This window comes from Chaetodon trifascialis, chromosome 19 (genome assembly GCF_039877785.1).
Source record: "Chaetodon trifascialis isolate fChaTrf1 chromosome 19, fChaTrf1.hap1, whole genome shotgun sequence".
NCBI lineage: Eukaryota > Metazoa > Chordata > Actinopteri > Chaetodontiformes > Chaetodontidae > Chaetodon > Chaetodon trifascialis.
In genome coordinates, this window is record NC_092074.1 from 20,365,328 (window position 1) to 20,387,394 (window position 22,067).

At 43.1% G+C, this 22,067-nt stretch overlaps 1 protein-coding gene across 4 annotated transcripts in view; it reads right to left on the reverse strand.

Annotated features, from left to right (window-relative positions):
* The window catches only part of arid1b (AT-rich interactive domain 1B), a 40,278-nt gene extending 24,855 nt beyond the window's left edge, over positions 1–15,423 (reverse strand). For 3 of the 4 annotated variants that reach the window (XM_070986734.1, XM_070986732.1, XM_070986730.1), the window contains exons 1-4: positions 14,428–15,249; positions 8,855–9,046; positions 3,091–3,234; positions 595–708 (exon numbers count right to left, since the gene is read on the reverse strand). In XM_070986734.1, the coding sequence (XP_070842835.1) occupies positions 595–708; positions 3,091–3,234; positions 8,855–9,046; positions 14,428–15,129 (1,152 nt within the window). In that variant the 5' untranslated portion in view covers positions 15,130–15,249. Of the gene's footprint in view, positions 1–594; positions 709–3,090; positions 3,235–8,854; positions 9,047–14,427 lie in introns of all 4 variants that reach the window. The other variant, XM_070986733.1, reaches the window with a different exon arrangement.
* Between the last annotated feature and the right edge of the window lie 6,644 nt (positions 15,424–22,067).

Sequence of the window (22,067 nt, forward strand, 5' to 3'; positions counted from 1 at the left end):
TACAGTGTGTGTGGTGTGAAAATACTCGACTGAAGACAAAATGCTGCTAAAATCCATTTCTTACTCAACTTTAACAAAACACTCCAAAGCTTTTAGCCTCTAGAGCGAGTCTCCCTCCAGAAAATCAATAAACTGCTGTGGTTCAGTTTTACATTCTTGCCAGTGATTTTTACTTTTGTTGTTTGTCTCCTCTTAACGACAAAGCCGCCGTGCCATCATCTGTAAGTACTATTGGCTAATCAGTTAAGTCAATCAATGCCTCCAGTAAGACAGCTTAACTTCCTGTGCACAGCCAGCCAGTCACAGTCTTTGAATTTCAACAGGAGAAAGAAAGGCAGGTTTTTTTCTGAGGTTTAGGTTTACTTGCATAAGTGTTGCATGAACTTTTTTTGTTTTTTTTTTTTAAATAAGAGTAGCTGAGGGAGTTTTGTTGATTTTCTTTCTAAAATATGTGATATTTTGCAGCTCTGCTCCTAATATCAACTGTGAGTCTCTAAATGGCTTCTTCGGGAGTCAAATAAAAATCTCGACAGTCAGTGGCACTGACTCCTCTCTCCTCCAAACTGACTGATGCTCTGCTGTGTTCAGACTTACCGGCAGGCTGGATGGCCTCTCCTGTTGGCTCAGACTCATCTCCTCGTGGTTTGGTTTCCCAGGAGTCATAGCAGCAGACTGGCCCCGGCCCCCGTACGCCTCCTGTGGCACCTCCTAAATCGAGACGGATGCAGACACAAAGCTCATACAACAAAACACTTTTTTTTTTTCTTTTCACTGGAACAACAATCGACAAACCAACCTCACCTCAATGTCCATTTCGTAGGTGCTCTGAAGCTTTCAACCATTTCACACCTCCTCAGCAAATTGATGCTGTCTTAAAGTCAGCATGGATTCCTCAAGTCCCAGAGAAACACAACAACAAAGAGCCGGGCAAAGCTGTGGTGCTTCCTCTCAATTCAAAAGAATCTTAAACATACAGATTCTACAAATGTTGTTTGTCATAAAATAAGGATCCTCATCTCTGCTGCAGGTCACACTGTTTTCATTCTGCTGTCGTCTCAAGGCTGAAGGAGATAAAACAGCAGCTGAAGGTCGGGACTTCCTCAGATGGAAAACAAACTCTGCCACTGTGTCACTGATCTGATCATACAGTAAAAGACTCAGGGCGCTGTTCCCCTTCCCTGTCTGAATGCATGACTTTCTGTAGCGGAGGGAATCTTTTGGAATCTCGTGATTCAATCTGATTCTGATTGATGATTCAGTGAATTCAGGAAGTAGCAACAAAGGACGACTTTCAGTCATTTTTTTATTCTGCTGACCTGCAACATGAAATGTCACTGGTAGTTTAGCAGCTAACTGGTTGTGATGAAGGTTTACAGGACATACTGGTGCCTGTGTGAGGATGTGCCTCGACAAGGCGGTGCTCTGAGCTAAATGCTAACATCAGCATGCTAACAACGATGTTGTTCAGGCATACGCAGGGATTCAAACTGAAAACAGCTCCACGTTAAAACTGTGGGTGTCATGTTTTTGATTGAAACTGAAAGATGAGATGGTGGAGAAACTGGAAACTATTACTATGATTACTTCTGAATTACACATAAATTATTACAAACAAATCATTCCAATATGGCGGTTCTATCGCAAACGATGCCATGTCGCTTATCTTTTAAAAGAAGTTGTCATGGCATAAAAGCAATGATTTGTTGATCTTTACAAATCAAGACTTGATAGTCTGACAGTGGCACAGACGTCAGTGCCAAGAAAAACGTTTAAGTCGAAAATCGGACTGAACAGTGATCCAAAAATGTAAGTCAAACTGCAGGAGGGCCGTTTGGGGGGACTTCAGGTCTCTCGATAGTCACAGCAGCAAATACTTTATCTTTTCTGAAGACGATCAGGAGGTAAACAGTAGAAAAATAGCACATTCTCATTATAAAGTAATCTACAAATGACGGCAGTGCATTTTATTTACTCATCCAGATTCGTGAATGTCTGAATCAAAGCTCATGACAACAGAAAGACTGACAGCAGATGTTAGGTTTGGGTACCTGACCACACACGTCCACCTTCTCTCTTCCATCAACACAACTTCATTAACAACATACAAAACTCAACTAAGTGATCAGCTAATGGATTCAGAATCGATTTTCCCTCCACTGCTTCTTCACTTTTCTCCCTGATCTGTAAAACACAACACGATCCACTTGACCTAAAAGACGCAAATCAATAAAGTAAGAATCACAACAAATGAGAAGTGACTCTCTCAGTTTCTGATGCTTACTGCCACATCTTACAGTACATACATGTTGGTTACTCTGAGGTTACATCAGAAGCTCAATCTTGTTGGCAGCCTGGTGGCTGTCTTAAACTAAAAAACTATTCATTTGTGGACTCAATGTAGTTGTTTTGTTCTCTGCGCTCAGCAGCTTGTGCCCTCAAATGATTTTATTCAATTTCATTTTCTACATAAAAGTATAATATTTGAGGTTGTAATAACATCACCCCACTGGCAGACTCTCTGTCTTGTTTTAAGAAGTCGGTCAAAGACAAAATGCTTTGTAAAGACATTTTTTCGCCGCTCAGTCAGGGAGGTGCCGACCTTGCAGAAGCCTCTGGGGCTTTGCCATGATGCAAGAAAAGCTGATGGCCTCACCAGCAGAAACTTTAAACTCTCTGGAGGCTTCGACGGAGTCGTTTCCCTCTGAAACACTCGCTTTCATTTCAGCCTGGTCCACAAAAACGCAGGAACTCTGCGACAGGACGAGGAAGGACGAAGACGACCAAAGATCAGAGTCTGAGTCTGATCCAATAATCCAGTTTAGGAAAATCTCTCATGGTGGCCTTTGTTTTCCTAAATCTGATGCATTACATTTTAATACTTCCTGTTCTGTCATCTTGCTGGTTGTATTGCTGATTTGTTGCTGCTGTTCACGTAAACTCAAAACCTTCTGGAAGTCTTTCGTAACCTTATTTCACATTATCAAATCTCAGTCACTCAGAATGAAAGAGTGAGAACAGCACTGATGTTCAGAGGAGAACGAGTGGTGAGACGTTGCTCTCGGTCAGGTGTGACAGTTTCACAGCGTCTACCTGTTGCGGCAGTGGGCGGGGCTGCATGTACGGCGGCTGGCTCGGGGCGGCGGGCTGCTGCTGGGGAGGGCTGAAGTACGGCGGCTGACCCGGCTGACAGTAACCGCCCACGTTCTGCTGCTGCTGACTGTACTGAGAACCCATCTGAGGACACACAAGAAGCATCAGTGGAGTGAGTCTGACGGATAAATGAAGAGTCATCACCAGGCAACAGTCACAGCAGGAGGAGCTTTGAACTTCCTATGAGACACTTGTGTGACATTTTGTCATAATTAGGATATGAATTCTCGAGTTATGGCCACAAAATGCGACCACCAAAATCTAATCAGTTCATCCTTGAGTCCAAGTGAACGCTTGAGCCAAATTTGAACAAATTAACGAAGCTTTTCCTTTCACGAGAATGGGTCGTACCTTTTCTTTTGCTGATTTTCTGGAAAACTGGTTAAAATTAATGCTACAGTTGGATGGAAAGTTGATTTAAACCAATGTTTCGTAAATGACAACTGAAGCACAACCACTTTCTGGATGGACATGAAACCCCCCTGGCTCAATCACCAGTGCAAAACATGAACAGCACTGTTGGGAAGTATTCAGCAAACAACAAATTATCAAACCTCAAATTCAGTGATGTGCTGCACTAACGGCAGCTTAAATCAATTTACTTACTACAAGGGCTTATGGGTATTGTAGGATCTTGGGCTAAACACTATGAAAAAAAAAATCATATAGCAATCATTTTCACTGAAGAAAATATAAAAAAGATGATGTGACTTTTGCTTGGATCTGTGCTCTAGCTCCTGTGATTTGGATATTGCACTTATTGCCATATTGCAATTTCAATAATATTTTGATTACTTGTTAAATCCTAGTAGGATCATCAATTAATACCATCTGTTGGTACATCTTCCAGACTGTAGCTGAAACATATTTAGAGTACTGTGCAGCCTCAGTTAATAACTGTACTTCCAACTTTCTGAGTCTTGTTTCTCACTCGGGTTTCCACTCGGCTGAACATGTGAAAACACACTGTATTCCTGGAAAGTGACCTATATATTTAAATTCCTTCTCCTGGGAATTCATTATGTTCTCTGACTGCAACAAACGTCCCACAATTCCACGATACAGTAATACTTAAAAACTGTGAATCCAGTCAGCGGCCGCACCCTTTGAAAAGCAGCATTTGAAAACCAACAGTCTCATTTTGAAAGCTCCTTCCTCTCCTGAATTTGGAGGATCCAATGGGCAGATCCTTCAAGGCCCAAGCAATCCCAAGATTCAGTGCATGCTGGTGACAGAGCATGTGAGCGGAGCGGAGTGTGAGCGAGCGGGGAGCGGAGCGGACGAATTTTGAAAGGAGCGCAGAGCGGGACTTTTTTTTTCTAGGATGATTCGGGTGGAGCGGGGTGTTATCCCGCTCCAGTTTCGCTCCGTTACCGCTCACATCACAGACCCGATGCATGCCCAAACATACCCCAGAATGCATCGGTGTTCACTTCAGTTAGGCTACTGACAGCAAGATGGAGTTCGCAAAATATTTCAAAAAAGAGGCCGATAGGTCATACAGGTGCACTATTCTTGTCAAAATAACAGATGGTGATGATAAGGAGAATGAAAGAGAATGTAACGAAATTGTGTCCCAGTCTGCCTCTGATTAGATATAAGGCTTCAGCTAAACATGTAAATTTAATATGCATGCAAACATTTTTGGAGCGGAGCGTGGAGCGAGTGTGGAGCGGAGCGGGATGCAGTCTTGCTGGAGCGCTGAGCGGTTATGGGTGGGGCGGCGTGTTGCGACTTTGAGCGAGGAGAGAGGGGGACGGCAACCTATGTGAGCGAGGAGCGGGAATTCTCGCCGCTCCACTCCGCTCACATGCTCTGGCTGGTGACGATTCAGTTTGTTTTTTTTTTCTGAAGAAAAACTATGGCGGCAAACTGAATGGTGGCAGTGGTCGAGGACTAAACTTTTAAATGTCACGAGTGGGTTTCAATTCGCTAAAAAAAACCAAGGGGTTTTAAAACCTCAGATTTTTATTGAAATAACAAGTTAAATGACATTGGTAGCTAGCCAGCTGCAGGACTTACTGCATCGATTGATGCAGTTAGGACCATTATTATGTTAGGACCATTGAAACTACAGCCTTCAATTTCAAGCTTAAATGCATCAAAGGTCAACTTCCATCTTAACAAAATTTAACATAGCAATTACACAGATAATTTATATTTCATATTAAGCGCATAAAGAAAGACTGAGACTGGAGAGAGGAGAAGTTGAACGTGTTAATGGAAAATTAGCTGACAGAGAAGAAGCCTATAAGTTCAGATAACCAGCCGGTTAGCCATCCTGTGGACACCTTAACCTCGAGTTAACCTCCTTCATCAAACCTTGGCTCAACGAGGGATGCGGCCCCTGAATTGAGACACAGCTCATATTTTAGTTTGGTCCCTTGACTGTATGCCTGACATCTGACCTCTGACCTCCATCCTATTACTGTCTTTCATGTTTCTGATCTCTGCTCTGCAGCTCGTTCTTTCATTGGACTCACAGGAGAATCACATGATCATGGTCACTGAATGCAACATTTATGCTTTTAAATGCATTCCCCCTGACTTTACATCAGCTTTGGTTTGTCTGTGATGGTGAGTTCAAGACTAGAGACAAACTATAGTTTAAGTAAAGTGAAATAAAACTCATACACTCAAGGTGCTTTACATGTACTTCATGTTATAAACAAACAATCATTAAAAAGACAATGTCAAAGAAAAACAGTGGTGTCTGATCATAAACGTTGACCAGATGATGGCGCTAGATGAAAAGTAAGAGGAGCAATATTTCTGACAATGCACTTCAGATGAAGAGGGAGTTAAGAGTTTTCTGTTCTCTCTCAGGTTGCATCACTGATGGATTTTTTGTTTTTGCTGCTGAAGCTGTAACAATCATTGTGAGCGACACTCGCTCAGCCTCTCATAGTTAATCTCAGTTGGGACTCAGTTAATTCTTGTTTGTTCTCAGTGTTGTAGGATATTAATAATATAATCCACAGAGCTGGCATGAATGAAAGCTGAAACTATAGGCAGCTAATTAGTATTGTACTGTTGTTGTAGGCTCGTTTTCTCACAATGTGAGGAGGCAAAATTTCTTTTTCAGCGCGATCTGATCTGATGTGAAACTCAACTTAAAAATGTGATGAGACTGAGCAAGAAAACCAGTTCCAGACGATCTCAGGTTGGCCTTTACGCTGCTGCTCTCTGCTTTGCTTAAAATAATTGGTCATATTAATCCTCTAAATTAACATTTATAACCTTTTTTAATGGTGCACAGAACAGCTGAGATTAAATCAGGACCGCGATGTATTCGAACACTTCCACAGACCTTCCTCCTCAGATCGTTATCTCCCTAACAGCACATCCTCTTCTCTGGAATAAAATACCACAAAATGCAATAAGGCGCAACCTCCCTGCAATCTGTGAGAAGTGGAGCTCTAAGCGGCTGCTGGGGGACCGGAGGATTAACTGACTTGCTCCAGAGCACCTCCTGCATGTACTCAGACGCTCAGTTGTTACTGGGTTTTTAATCGACGGCGCCAGGCAACAGCAACTACGGTGTGACATCAGTGTGATGATGTAAGCAGGTGTCAGCCATGATGTCTGCAGTCAGAACCACACTGACAGAGTGAGTGTGGACACATCAGTGGACCAAAGGCCACAAACTACAGCAGACAGGATCAGCTGATCAAAATGAATCCACAAAAATCTTAATAATCTATTGATCTTCGATGCAGGGGTGGACTATAAGGCACGGAAATATTATCATGATATGTCTGCAATATTGACATTGATAATATAACAAAAATACAGATTTTTTTGTATTATTTTTTGTATTGCCTTCAAATATCCAGCAAAAAAAGAAACAAAAATTGTTCAGGACTCACAATAGCTGATAAGCTCTCATGGTGGGAATTTGGGCTCCCCTCGTACTTGACCAGGTGCCTCTGCTTAAGGTGGTGAAATAAGGTTTTTGTGATTGAACAGTTTTCTTGCGCTTCTTATCTTTTGTGTCTGATCTTAAATGGAGGCAAAAGTCTGAAAGTAAGTGATGAACTGTCCACAGTGTGGGTTAATGACATTTAGAGGCTGTTTTCACGCAGGCAGAAAGTCGACTGTGGACAAGAAACCTCCTGAAACCAGAATCAATCTGAGCACCACGGAGGGGGTAGCTGACTGGTCCAATTTCATCTGGAATCAGAGAGTTAATAAAGGAAGAGTCCCGGGGCCACCTGGGGCCCCACTCACATAAAAGTCATTACGTTTCCTCCCTCTGCCTCCAAGTCTTCATCAGAGTCTGTGCAAGCAGAGATGACAACACTGACACAAGTTCCCTCAGGCTGAACAAAAAGAAAATGTCTGTCAACCTGTAATGATGTAATAACGTCACTGTTACTCCGTGATGACAATCTTTCTTTGTGAGAGGCTTCAGGGAGCGAGACTACATCAGAGGATCGAAGGAGGAAGAGCTGAGGGGGGGGAACTGTGACTGGAGTAATCTGCGACCTGAGAGAACAGAGACTACGTCTCAGAAAACCACCTGAAATCTTCTCCACAACAGCAGAAACCTGGATGCAATAATCCTCTTTTCCTCAAGGTTCTAACAACTGTTTTGGTATATTCGAAAGTTGAAAGAGAAAATACTGAGAAAACCAGCACATTGGGGTAACACATCATAGACCACTGAGCCACCATTGGCTACAGTAAACACCGATCAAAGTCCGCAACAGGTCCGTCCCTAGCAGGATACGCAGGAGTTAGCGGTTATCTTACTTTAGCACCAAGTTAAGTTATCAGCCAATTCCATAAATCACCTCTCTGCTGTCGTCAAACTGGCCTCCGTCGGTCTCCGATGCTGGTCTCAGTCTGGCTGTGATCACTGGGAGGCTGCTGAGCCTCGTTAGCTTACTAGCAGTTAGCTCCTTTCTTCAGGAAAAACTAAATCACCTCAGTAAAGTTAATGTACTCCTGTCGTCAAACTGTCCTCAATTGCAGGCATCTAGATATATTTTGGCAAAATGCTGATCGTTTGGAACGTAGTGATCAGAGAGATGAACAGCAGGTGGAGGTGGATTCTGCTGCAGCTGTGGTTCTGAAACCCTCTGTGGGTCATTTAACACGTTTTTCCCTCCACCCTGAATTGCTGGAACTGACTGTAACACAGTGAAATTAAACTCTCAGCATTTTCATTCTAATTTTAAGTTGCCTGTGGTCTGATTCCAGCTATAACAGCCAATTCTTTGGATATGACGTATCAGAGGCAGCATCAGTCATCAGTAAACCCAAACCAGCAGTCTGGAGTCTTAAAATAGCCTCAGCCCAGTCTGCAGCAGGAATAGTCTGACCCGGCCCGGCCTGGACCGGAACGCTCTGCAGCAGCCATGTGGTCTGACAACATCAATAGTTCTGTTGTCCTCCGAGCGGCTCGTTGGCGGACACGAGGTGGCGATGCTGCAGATCAGCGTGATGACTCCGTGAACAGACGAGTCATACCGGCGTCAGTGTGGTAGGAAACAATGAAGCAGCAGTGACTGCTTCGAGTGTTTCATCACACAGCAAGACACAAATTCTGACGATCGAGGAAAAATGTGCCTTAGAGAGCATCATGACACACAAACGCTAACTAAGAAGTGTAGGGACGGGGAGATAAGACACACACTGTCATTTTTTCCTTTGATTGTTTGAAATGTTTCTTCAACGTAGCAGATAGAGCGTCTCCTACCTGTTGCTGTGAGTACTGCATCCCTCCCATCCCCATCTGCCCTCTGCTGGGCATTCCCATCGGGTATCTGTGGGGGGAGGGGGAGCCGTAGGGCTGGCCAGTGTACGGCGCCCCCTGCTGCTGAGAGTACGGGTTGTTGCTCATGCTGTAGAGCTGAGAGCGCTTCATTGCCATCGGGTCCATGGGCGGCACCTGGAGGAGAGAGGTAAACTTTTAAACCAACATGTGATGAGAAGTTCTGAAAGCCAAGAAAATCTGCAAGTCCATGACAAATGAGCGAGCTCCATCTGAAGACGACCACGTGGTGTAGTCGAAAGCTTCAAAACAGACCTCAGGGTGAGACTGTATATAATATTCAGATACATCTGGACCACCAAGGGAACCAGCCCACAGTGTGAAGTGGTCTATCAGAGCTCATCTCTTCTCTCAGAAGTTTGACTCACTTCCAAATGTTCAGTTTTCGAGCATTTGGAGAGCTGAACGGTCTGTCTGCAAGTCAACTCTTCTTTTTAACTGTTTGATTTTCTGCTTATTAAACCTGTTCTGCAGTTTAGTCAAATATGAAAACTCCACTGGGTGTTTAACATCCAGCTTTCTACAGCAGGACTGATGCTGCTAACACACGAACCATGAACATTCAGGCGCCAGGAATCTCCTTCAAGTGTCAAACCTGAGTTTTCCAACTGTAACGATGACTTGAATGGTGGCATGAACGCCACTGACAAGTGGTGAACTGATAATTTAATAGGTGTAGCTGCATAATGCTGCAGTCTGAATCCAGAAGAGACACTGACGTAGTTTAAAATCAACAAGCAGGTTGAAGACAGGTTGTCCCAGAGCAAGTGGAGTTTGGCCAGCCACTGGAGGACAGTAAACACATCACAGGCTAATGTACCATCAGGAGAAAGTCAGATGGGTGGCTGGCTGGGGGCGGGGGGTGGTGCTGGGGGGCCTTCACTGAACCAAAGAAACTGACAACTGAGACTAAACACTTATGTCAGAGCTGATTCAACTGAGGCAGCACTCAGACAAAAAGTGAGCAATCCAAAAGCCTGGGAGGCTACTTTGAACGAGAGTCAACAGTCACGCCTGGGTACGCTTTAATATTCTCTCTCTCTCTCACACACACACACACACACACACACACACACACACACACACACACACACACACACACACACACACACACACACACACACACACACACACACACACTGTATTTGACACACTGACACAATAGTAGGTGAGAGTGACTCGGTGAGAACAGATGTTTCACAACTGCTGACGGCTGCCACCAAAAATAGAAACCATTTGTGGACTCTACACACAAAACACGTTCCAGACATTTAATCCCGCTCTTTAATCTTTTCTTTAGGTGACTCCTTTCCATCAATCAGCTGGGGAGGAAATAAAAACACCAGCCGTCCAGACAGCTGGAAAACACCTCATCAGTAATCCAGATGGAGATCTGAGAGGTTGATTGTCACAAAGCTTCACGACATGACGAGCTTTGATGGCTTGAAGGAGCTGATTGGAACTCGATTACCTTCAATAAATCAAACAATATGATGATAAAGATCACAAGACGATATAAATTGGTTAACCATCAGAGATTTTGCTTAACTGTTTTTACTGATTTTTCTATGATTTTAAAAATCATCTTCTTTTATCAGGTATTTAACATACTTTGTAAAGCAGAAACAGACATTTCTCGTCAAATTGCTTCTGGTCAAAAATTTAAATTGCTCTATTTTGTGACGGTCAAAAACCCAAAGATATTTAGTTTATGACTTACAAACATACACAGAAAAGCAGAAATCCCCACATCTCAGAAGCATTAATTATCTTTAACAATTAATCCACGATGAAAATGGTTGCTGATAATCTGTAGATTGACTAATTGATTAATCAAAAAAACACTCAACAATACACCCAAATACAACTCATCATAAAACTGACTGTGCTTTACATGACCGATGCTGTGGGGGATAAAATCCTCTGCACTGTTCATGTGCATGCAAATTAATATTCTCATGAAGTTGAGCTAATTTCAGACAAAGGTTCATCTGTTTCTATTATTACAGAGAGCACTTACAAGACCCTCTTTCCTAAATGTGACCATGCTGAACCTACAGTGACTCTGCTCACAAATTCCAGAGGAAATACCTGTTAAAGGGTGTTTGCATGTCACAATATCTCATGGTAGACATTCAACTACAGGCTCATTTGTTGTGGTTAAGTCATGTGCAACTCTGCTCGGACTAGATTTAGTTACAGACCACCAAGCGTTTACAACCCTGCTCACATCCAAAGGTACCGGTCATGTTGAACCATTAATGACAAGATGGTGAGCTTGGCTACTTTGCCTTACGTATGAGGTTATTTACCGTCCTGGGAAACAAAATGTGACAGCTGGCTGCCTGTCAAGGCTTCCACTGCCCACCACAGGAGATGATGAAGAGGGACCGGACATGGTAGCATTCACTGCCACTTGTGAGGCCGGTCCTCAACTGACACAGCTGCAACATCAGATATAGAAAGGCTGGCCAAAATATAGAAAGAAAGTTCCAAATGAACTTATTTTCAGGTGTAAGATGAACTGGCCATTGATCACTGACTTGTTATGAGAGGCACCCATCACTTGGTTGTTCCCACTTTGCCATGAAACAGAGTGGTGCACATGAAGGGCACCAACTACTGTTGTGTACGTGAGCTACATGGTGGTCACAAACAGACAAATATGTGTTGGCTTCACGTGTTTCATGTCAACACAACAACAACAATGACTGTACCACTTACACCAGTGGAACTGCCAGATGGACCATGGGAAAAGGAGGCCTTTGACATAACAGGTCCCTTTGAGTGTGCCACATGGTGCTGCCGTTACGCCATCAACTATTACCCTAAGTGGCCAGAAGTGGCAATCGTCGCCACTGTCACTACAGAGGTAATTATTCGCTTCATAACTTGAGTGTCCAGCCATGAAAGAAACCCTCCCTACCAGGTCTCTGACAACAGATGCCGGTTTACCTCCCATGCATGTGCCAACTTTCTGAGAGTGAGACAGGGATGAAGCACCTGTGCTCCAGTGTCTACAATCTGAGAGCAAATTGAACCATCAAGACTTTTAACAGGGTGCTGAAAGAGTGCATACAGACTGCCAAAAGAATGAACGGACCATGAAAACAAGCAGTAACAGAGTTCTTACAGAACTATCATGCTACACCACATGATGCAACAGGGGCTACTCCATTTGAGCTGCTGGGGAATAGGAAGATGCACATGAAGAACACGATCCTTCCTCTCTCACACAAAACTAAATCAGACAAATAACTGGAAGAGAAAACTCAAGCACAGAGGACCAACGAGTACTCAGACAGAAAGACTGGGGAAAAAGTTTCTATGTTCTAAGTGAATGACACTGTACATGTCAAGAGACTTGGCCATGTCCATCAGGGATTATCCAGAATCAGAACCTCTGACAGACATTGAGAAAGTGGGAGCAAGTACCTGTTCAGCGACAGTTGCAAGTGGAATTCATCAAAATTTGCAGGCTTCACAAAGGAGGCTATAACCTCCACCAGTAAGGACAACGAAACTGTGCTTGATGGGCTCATTGTGCCCAAGAACATACTTCATAATGCATCTTAACCAGGCCCAAGACAGAGCACTGATTTAAGGAAATGTCAACAGAACCTCATGCAATGTGAAAATAATTCCTGAGTTACACGTGAAAATGTTCTGTCTCAACACGCTGGTTTCCCAACTGCCTATCTGATGTCTGCCCTCCCTCCCTCTCGTATTCCGATATATTCACATGTAACTCAGTGAATTTAAGGTTTATTTTGACCAAAGCAGAGTTAGCGGTGGTCGAACCAACACACACAATGACTGTGTGTGTTTTACAATGGTAAAATTACTGTTTCTGTAAATGGAATCTGGTGGTTTTTGCAAGAACAATATGGCGGCTGTGTCTGGTTAAACACAAAGGATCTTTCTCTTTAACAAAAATCTCTGCAGGGATCCTCTCTATAATGTTTTCGAACGCTTCGAGTACTGTAACAATCTGAGTAACAAAAACAAGCACTTGTAGTGCATGTACACTGTCGGTACGCAGCGACCCCAAGGGATTACATTGCAGCCCATTTCGTGGCTGCCGGCTGCAACACTCTTACTCAATACTGGATCAATTTCAAAACTTGTGGTCCCAATCAGTCACTTGTCTTGGGCACAAAAACATGGGAAAATAGGATGCATAAACACAGATAATACTGGAATTTCTGCCATACTGAAATCTTCCACGACACGAGGACCAGCAGAATTCTGGATGTCTCTTGGTGCTCTGGGACATTGTGATGAGAATTTTTCACTTTTTCTTATGTTTTATAGACTGAATAACTAATCAATACAATGATCAGCAGATTAATCAATAATGATTAATTTTTTTTACTTACAGTCCTCTATGTAAGTGATGTAAAAAGCATCCTACTTCAGCAAAGTCAGACACTGAAAGGCCTCCACAGTGTACATTATTTAATGGTTATGGTGAGTCGTCCCTGACATGAAGCAGGAATGACTGGTGGCAGCAGGGATGCACTGGGGCTGAGGCCTCCAGCAGGCCCGGGCTGCTGTGGGGCCAGCTGGAGGAGCATGACGAATATTTAGCTCCAGTGTTATGCTGGTGGTGATAGGCACATGGCTAATCTGCATGTGTGAAGGTCAGGGCTCTTGTGTGGAGATGGGGCCATAGCGGGCTCCCTGCCAACTAAGTTGAGGCCAAATCTCAAGCTGAAAGGCGCAACACAGACCGCTGATAAAATTTAGAAAATCCTCCGTACACGGTGGACAATTAGCATGATAGAGAGGGTAACAAAAAACTGTGGAAACAACTTAACGACCACTGACACCTCAAATGACTTCAAAGGAGTTAATTAGCATATGTGAAGCAATTAGCTCATGTCAGATGTGAATGGAGCTGTCAAAAAACGGCAAGCGGGCACAGCTAATTGTCCAGCCCTGTCACCAAATCTCAGTGTCCTCAAACTTTATTCCATAATATGAGCACAAAATGTAATTACAGTGTATATTTCAGACCTTGCAGTCAGTGAACTGCCTTCATACATAACTGTTCCATACTCTTCAGGCCTGTACGGCTCAGTTAACAGTAGCTAAAATGCTAAGGGTAGCTTAGCCTAGCAAGCTAAATACGGAGTCACCTTGGACACGGAATCGAAACACTGACTTTACAAACTACTGTTAATTCGTACGGCTGTTATTTATTACTGAATATACAACTGGTTAATTCAGGATGAAGCTTTGTATACGTTATTGTCAAAATGCCCAAATGTCTGTCTCCAGTTGTATAAATGACGTCTATCTGCAGTGGAAATGAAAAAAAAAAACACACCTAGCTCGTCAGCTAACTGACGTTATTTGGGTTAGCATAGCGGCTAAATGGGTGATATAACGTAGGCTAGCAGTTTAGCTACAATAAAATGAGTATTTTTCATTAGTCAGACTAGTTTATTACAAGCTAACAACAGTGGACCGTAGATTAAAACTGCGTTATTCACCTGTGATCTGCCGCTGCCCTGTCCGTTGTTCCCCGGACTCATGGTCGGGTGATTTCTTTGTTGTCCTCCCCAGCCATGAGTAGCCGAGCCGTACTGGGAACCCATGTCTTTAGCCAGCCCCATGCTCGGCTGTTGTTGTGCAGAAGGATTATTATAATCTGGATATCCACTTCCATAACCTCGCATCATCGTGCTCGGAGACGTTAATAACTGATTCAAAGTCGGTGTAGCTCCGGACGGGTGCAGCTGCTGCTGACTCTGTCCGGGAAACCGCTGAAATCCTCCGTTGTTGCCGCCGCCAACTCCACCTCCAACCGGGGAGCTGGTAGCAGTCATAGCCGCTTTGCTGTGGTTAGCAGCGGCCGAGCTGCCGCTGCCCGGGCCCATCAGGTTATTCCCCTGTCGTGAGGGACTCATCATGCCTCCATATCCACTATTCCCATAGCCGGGTCGATAATTCGGGTAGTGGTTATACGGGCTGTTGTTGCTGTACCCTTCGTGGGAGTTCTGAACCTGATCCATAGTGTTGTGTACCGAGTGCGCCGCTGTTATCCCAGTCCTTGGGCTTTGTTGTCCGCCATGTTGATCAAAGCTAGGCCCTCCTCTTCCATTCCCATAATAATGATTGAACTCGGAGCTGGTCCCACTCGGAGGAGGGTTGTTGTTGGTGGTGTTGGTGGCTGATCTCAGACTGGCATCCATCCGCTCCTCCTCCTCTTCCTCCTCCTTCTCCTCCTCCTCGCTGTTATTCAGCTGGTGTTGATGGCGCTCCTCCGCTCTGATGTTCCCCACCAGGAGGATGTTTTCTCTTCCTCCATCATGTTGTCGCTGCTCGCTGCTCTCTCCCCGCGGCTCCCCCTGCTCCTGTTGGATGTTGTTGTTTATGATGATGTTGTTGTGGGTTTGCCGCTGGTGGAGCTGCTGGATGAACTGGCTGAACGGCGGAGGTGTGTGGTGGGATGATGATGATGATGATGATGATGATGGAGGAGGAGGAGGAGGTCTGACGGTACCAGCAGCCGCTCCGCCACTGCCGCCGAGGTTTTTCACTTTATGCCCGCCGAGCATCCTCGTTTCTATGTCGTTTCCACCCTTTTCTTCCCTTGTTTCACTTCATCCAGCGGTGATGTTCCTGTTCCCCGGAGCCCGGCTTGGATCATCTCCACTGCGTCGATCCGTCTGCATTATTCGCTGTGATCTCTAGACGATGGTGCAGCTCCAGAAGAACCCCCAGTAGTCCCAGTGGGAAGCTGAGGATCTCTGAAACACCAACGACTCCTTCTTGCCGTCTGACACCGGTGCTGATGCCACTTGCGCAGCCTGGTCAGGTGCACGTGGCCCGGGCAGTTGCTCCCGGTCACTCCGGTGGACTAGGAGCGGGCACGGTGGAGCTGGAGGGAAATTTGACATAAAAATGAAATGTCAGAAAGCGTTTCCTTCAGTTTCTAGTCTTGTCTTAAGGTGGAACAATACATATACCTTATGTAAGCCCCATAATCTACAGTGCCTATATATACACCACCATGTAATACCTACACACATATACAACAGTTCACACCAGGCCTGCAACTAAAGATTACTACTATATACAATGTAAGAAAATAATATTTAATAAGATTTAACCAACAGTGCAAAACCCAAGAACGTTAAATCAACAATTTCGACTAAGTGAACCAGTGAATTTTTGGGGCATTTTCAGCTCTATCAACAACTGATTATTTGTAAAATATCTGCTGCTTAACTTTCCTGTCAGTCCCATAATTAAATGACAGTTTTAGCTGTATACACTCCCAGACACAGACACAATTCCTCCACCCACATGTTACCAATACATAGCATTATAAGATGATTCATTCCTGTAAATTCTCAGAAAAGTAAAGAATTTTTGTGACACAGATGATGACTCACAGCACTTTATATAGAAACATTAATATATAAAACATCAAGGCACAAAGAAATATCAAAGCACACACATAGAAACTATCATTTTAAACTCAAAGGCAATCAATACACAGAGCTGTTATTAAAGTCCTGAACCTTTTTCTGACAGAGAAAACAGACAATTGCAGAGCCATATTTGTTTTAATCATAGAAGTTGTTTCTTGTTTTGGTTAAAACAAACCAAATAAAGCTATAAACCATCTTTTATCATAAGTGTCTGCCCTTATGGAGTTCATGTCGACTAATATTACGCCTCATGCTCTCCAGTGTTAACTGACTCACTCTGGCTCCTAAACTCCTCCTCAGATTTCACAGCCGGATTAATAGACTGATAAAATGGGACATTTTACTGTTTAAACCTCATAAAATTCCATTTGAAGTCATATCTACACACGTTTCCCCAGACTGCACTGAAAACAAGTCCAGCATATAAACCTCCCACACAAAATCTAAGAACATAAGGTCCCCCCGAACGGGGAAACACGAGACACTATATGTCTCTCTGGGATCATTACGGGAATGTTACGATGATACAGTCTGAGTGTTACGGCTTCAAACAAAGTGCTTGTTGGATCCTCTGGATGTTCACACAAACGTTTTGTCATAAAGAGGTGGTTTATTGCAGGTGAATATAAGGCGCTGGACTCATTGACAGTTGGAGACAATTGTCCAGTTGCTGTTATTGCAGAGGAAAAGGACACAACACCTTTTGCACCTTCTCCTCTTCTTCCTCCTCCTCCTCCTCCTACTCTATGCTTCATGGTGGGAACGGAGCACGCATGCAGGTATCATCCGTTCATCTTCTCTGTGTCTCACAAAGACAGTTGAAACCAAAGGTCTCAAGTTTGGACTGATCAGATCGCAGTACAGGTACAACTTTCTTCCTCTTGCTGGTCTTCCTCAGTAGTGGTTTCTTTGCAGCAGTTCGACCATGAAAGTCTGACTCACACAGTCTCCTCTGGTTGATGTTGGGATGTGTCTGCTGTTTGAGCATTTATGTTAGGCTCTAATCTCAGGTGCTGATGATTTCTGAGGCTGGTAACTGCAATGAATTCATCCTCTGTAGCAGAGGTAACTCTTGTTTCCCGGGAAGGTCCTCATGAGAGGTAGTCTCATCGCAGCATTTGATGTTTTTTGTGACTGCACTTGAAGGTACATTCAAAGCTATTGAAATTTTCTGGATTGACTGACCGTCGTGTCTTAAAGCAATGACGTACTGTCGTTTCTCTTTACTTTGATGAGCAGTTCTTGCTATAATATGGATGATACAGCAGCTGAATTGGGCAATTTCCTCCGCACAACACAACTGATGGGCTCAAACACCACATAATTCCACATGTTCTTTCATAGTTTGGATGTCTTCAGTATTGATCTGCAATTTAGAAAATAATCAAAATAAGGAGAAAACACTGGATGAGAAGGTGCGTCCAAACTTTGACTGTGACAGTAAAAAATAATCATCAATACTCATCAATAAGATAAAAAGCAATACAAACAAGCAAACACTGATTACATGATTTTCACAGATAAAAAGGAAAGCATCGCCGAAGCATGAGAGATAATGCTGAGCTCTGTGTGTGTGTGTGTGTGTGTGTGTGTGTGTGTGTGTGTGTGTGTGTGTGTGTGTGTGTGTGTGTGAAGAGGGCCCAGCAGGGACCTCCCACAGCAGCACTGGAAACAACCCAGTCAAGTCAAGCAGGGAAACTGGGTCAGAAAGCAGCAGCAGCTCTCAGAAACACTCAGATGAAAACACAGTGCTGCTCTGCTGCTGAACACGCGACGCAGACACCAAACATCACATGCTGAATGACATTCAGAGCTGCATCGGCCTCAGAACGCTCTCTGTTCCTCCAGCCTACAGTCCATAATATGTGTTTACGTGCACCAGTACCTCATTATGATCAGGTTTTCCCAGGTTTCCAGTTATGTGTTGCCGTGTAAACATCCGATCCTGGTTTGGAGAAATTTACTCCAGAAACGGTTAATGGAAAAGTGAGTGGATGAAATGTTGAGGAATCAAAATCGAACCCGGTTTCTCGTGTCATATCCATGATACTGATGCTTTCCGTCCATTTTCTGAGGTAAAAGAATACCTACAAGTACGACTATATCAGACAATCTTCAAAGATGTGTTCAGGCTAATCGCGAAGAAAATTCTACATTATTTATGTGGATTGGAGTTTTTTTCACCTTCTGTGTGTTCACCCCAAACAACCTCTTAAAGTCCAACAGAAATTAAATTGAATGCCTTATTTTAATACTGCCAATTAAATCTTGCATAAAGCAGAAACATCAGTGTTCAGTTAAAACATCCTCATTGGGAAAAACTGAACCAATCTGATGTTTGCTTTTAGGAAACGGTGTGAGTCCACAATGGCCGACACACCGGCACTCTGACCGCCTGCTGACTGCTGTCAATCAAACAGACAGGGACACTGACAGGTGAGATGAAAAACAGCGTTTCTGAGATTTCCCCAAAGACCTTTATTCTTCCTTTATATATTAAAAATGTATTATTTTCACAAACAACAAAGGGTCAGTAGGACTTTAATACTATGCAGGGCAGGTAGGATGTGTGTGTTGGTGTATTTATCTGCAGAGATCCTGTCCTCTGTCCATAATTCCTTCTGACTTTGCTCTGTTCTGGACTTTTCTGGGCTGAAACCTCTGGGCAGTGGGCGTGTAGCCCCGAGCAGGTGAGGTCAGGACGTTAGAAAAAGGTAGTGACCATGTGCTGGATCATAAGCAGCATGGATAAAGGAAGCTTCAAAAATGGCAGACACAGTTTGATTACAAACATAAGCAACAATTCCTGCACAGTACAGCTTTAAGAACTTTATCGACCTTTACGGGTCAACAAATTTTATCTTATTCAGGTTGATTAAAGATGAATATATCATGAACTGGTTCTGTTCCCTCATGGGTAGAAATCTCCATTCTCTCTTTCAGGTCATAATTTGTGAACTCCTGACAGAAAATAGCAGAAAATAACATCATGCTGCCCTCTGCTGGTGAGCTCTGATGACACAACTCCAGACTAAACACAGACTCAGTTAATCTGAACAGATTAACCTCACAGTGTAAGAGCATGTGACAAATTATTTGCTGCTAAACTCCACCCATCCTCATCATCAGCCGGATCTCGGGTGGCAAAATTTGACATGACAGTAGAAGTTAAATTCATAGAAAATCTCTGTTAGATTTCTGAGATATGATGAGATATCAAATTTGTCTATGTCGCCCCCAAGAGACTTTTCAGCGATCCTCTGAGCCAGCCTGTGAACGTGTGCACCAAATGTAGTGACAATAATACAAAGAAATTTGATTTTTGACAGTTAGATATATTTACGTATATAATCATTTCCATAAAATACAGAATCATCACAGATTTGAAAATTAATCATGACAAAGCTCTAAATACAGCATAAATGGAAAAAGGTAATGGCTGCTGATTCCAGTTCACTAGAATGAGGTTTCGATCCCACCGCAATCTTCAGAGTGTTTGAAAAATGGGAACCACAACCATATTTATAAATCATGCACACCAACAGGCTGACGAGCTCTATGGTGGCAGGTAAGATTAACCATCCAAGCCGCTCAGGGTGATCAACATCAGAAAACAATGAACAATTCAGTAGAGTGCATAGAAAAAGGTACATTGAGAAAAACATATTTCAGAATATCAAATATATATCTGATATACACCCACGTTCAAAAATATTAAAATAATTCTATTTCTATATGAAACTGTAATTGTATTAAAATATTGTATCAAGGTTTGAGGAAAAAGGAGAAGAAATCTTAAATTCATGTACAAACTGGCTCTCAACACCCCTCGATGACAGTTTAGTCTTTAAGTGCACAGAAAAACTGAAATCTGAAGCTCCAGCACAGCTACTACATGGACCTTACAGTGAGATTATGTCCAAACACATTAATACATGTTTAAACTATTAATGGTTGTAATCAACATGTTGCTTAAAACGTGTCCTTCACCTGTAATGATATCTTTCAGCCTGTGAGAGGCGCTGTGACCATGTGATGAGCAGAAAAGACCATTTCAGAGGTGAAGGAGGTTGTCTGAGCTTCTCAAACTGTGTTGATCAGAATGAGAATTAAACTCCTGGAAGTAAATGTTTTTCTTTCCCTCTTAAAATACAAACAAGGCAACAAAACCGGCTACATGTGCAGATTTTCACTTTTAAAGGTTTTAACACCAGTTAAACATATTTTTTTATTCTTCAGAGAGCAAATGGGAAAGCAGAGTGTGCTGTGACAAACTTGAGCAGACAAGCGGTGCGTGTTGGCAGTGATCAATGGACGGCTATCGTCCTCTGCAGGAACACACCCACAGAAGGCTTGCATTGCTCTACAGCACAACTACAACTACTGATGCCACAGAGACTTCAACAAGTGAACAAAAGAGTTTTTTGTGCCACCCTCCCAACTTACATCTCAGTGCTTCCAAAGGCAGCTGGACTTGCTTGTGGTTCTAGAAGACGTTTTGCCTCTCATCCAAGAGGAAGTACCATGACCTGGATGAATGAGACTCTTCACATTTTCATACTCACACAGATATTTTCATTAGAGCAAAGAATTGGTATTTTTTCAGATGTGTTGCCCTTATAGTTTCTTACGACGATTCACTTACACACCACTGTCATAAATATGGACAGTTGTGTGGTTACATTATTATCCAAAACTAGCAAGTGCACTGACAGCCAAACAAGTACAAAAACACAATACTTGACGAGGTGGCTGATATTACTTGGTCCAACAACAGCAGGGCCAGTTTGGCTTCTGTCTTATAGCCTCTTATTTCGTGAAGCTCTCACCAATGACTAAAACCTACGTCTGGATGCACTCTTGCCTTTTTCTCTCCTTAGCATCCTCTGTTAACGTCCTCTTTGATCTCCTCACCCCTGCCATGTCCGTAGAGGCTGCTAAGGTTGAGGTTCCATTGCCTGCTACCTCACTGCTCAATGCAAACATTCACCATTCATCACCACCCGTTGGTTCCCTCCACCCTGGGCCTTGAAAACCTCCTCCTCCCTGTAGTCCAAAGCTCCTGCGCTAGCAAAGTGAACAGCAACACTCCCTCTGTGCTCCGAGCTCCAGTGAGCAGAAGTTAGCGGTTAATGTAGTAACGAGTCCATCTCACTGTTGGTCAGAAACTTCTGTAAATCATCAAGATCAAGATTTGAGGCAGAGCAGCTGCATGACATCAGAGGGAAGAACAGAAAAACTTTTTCCATAAATTACGATCCAGTTTCACCAAATTCAATCAGTAGTTAGTTTTGCGTGATGTAGAGCCGTAGAGTGTTACGCACTTCTTGTGGGAGATCATACTCGCTAACCCCAGTTACATACCGCAAGAACAAGTGTTCAGGGCGCAGCGTGGGAATGAAGCAGATACCTTTCTCCCTATTTTAAGCCAGTGCACTTTCAAAATAAGTTTGAAGATGTCATTTTGATGTAGAGTAGTTGCATAATATTGCTTTAAAGTACAGTACCAACATTAGTCAGTGCCAAAAACTGACAACAAAAATTCAATTTTGTTTTTTATTCATGACAGTTTTGACCAAAAAACAATGATGTGTTTCTAGTAAAAAAAATAAATAAATAAATAAAATAAAATAAAATAAAAATGAATTCAAATACAATTTCAGTTGGATTATTATTTTTGTTGTTGATCATTT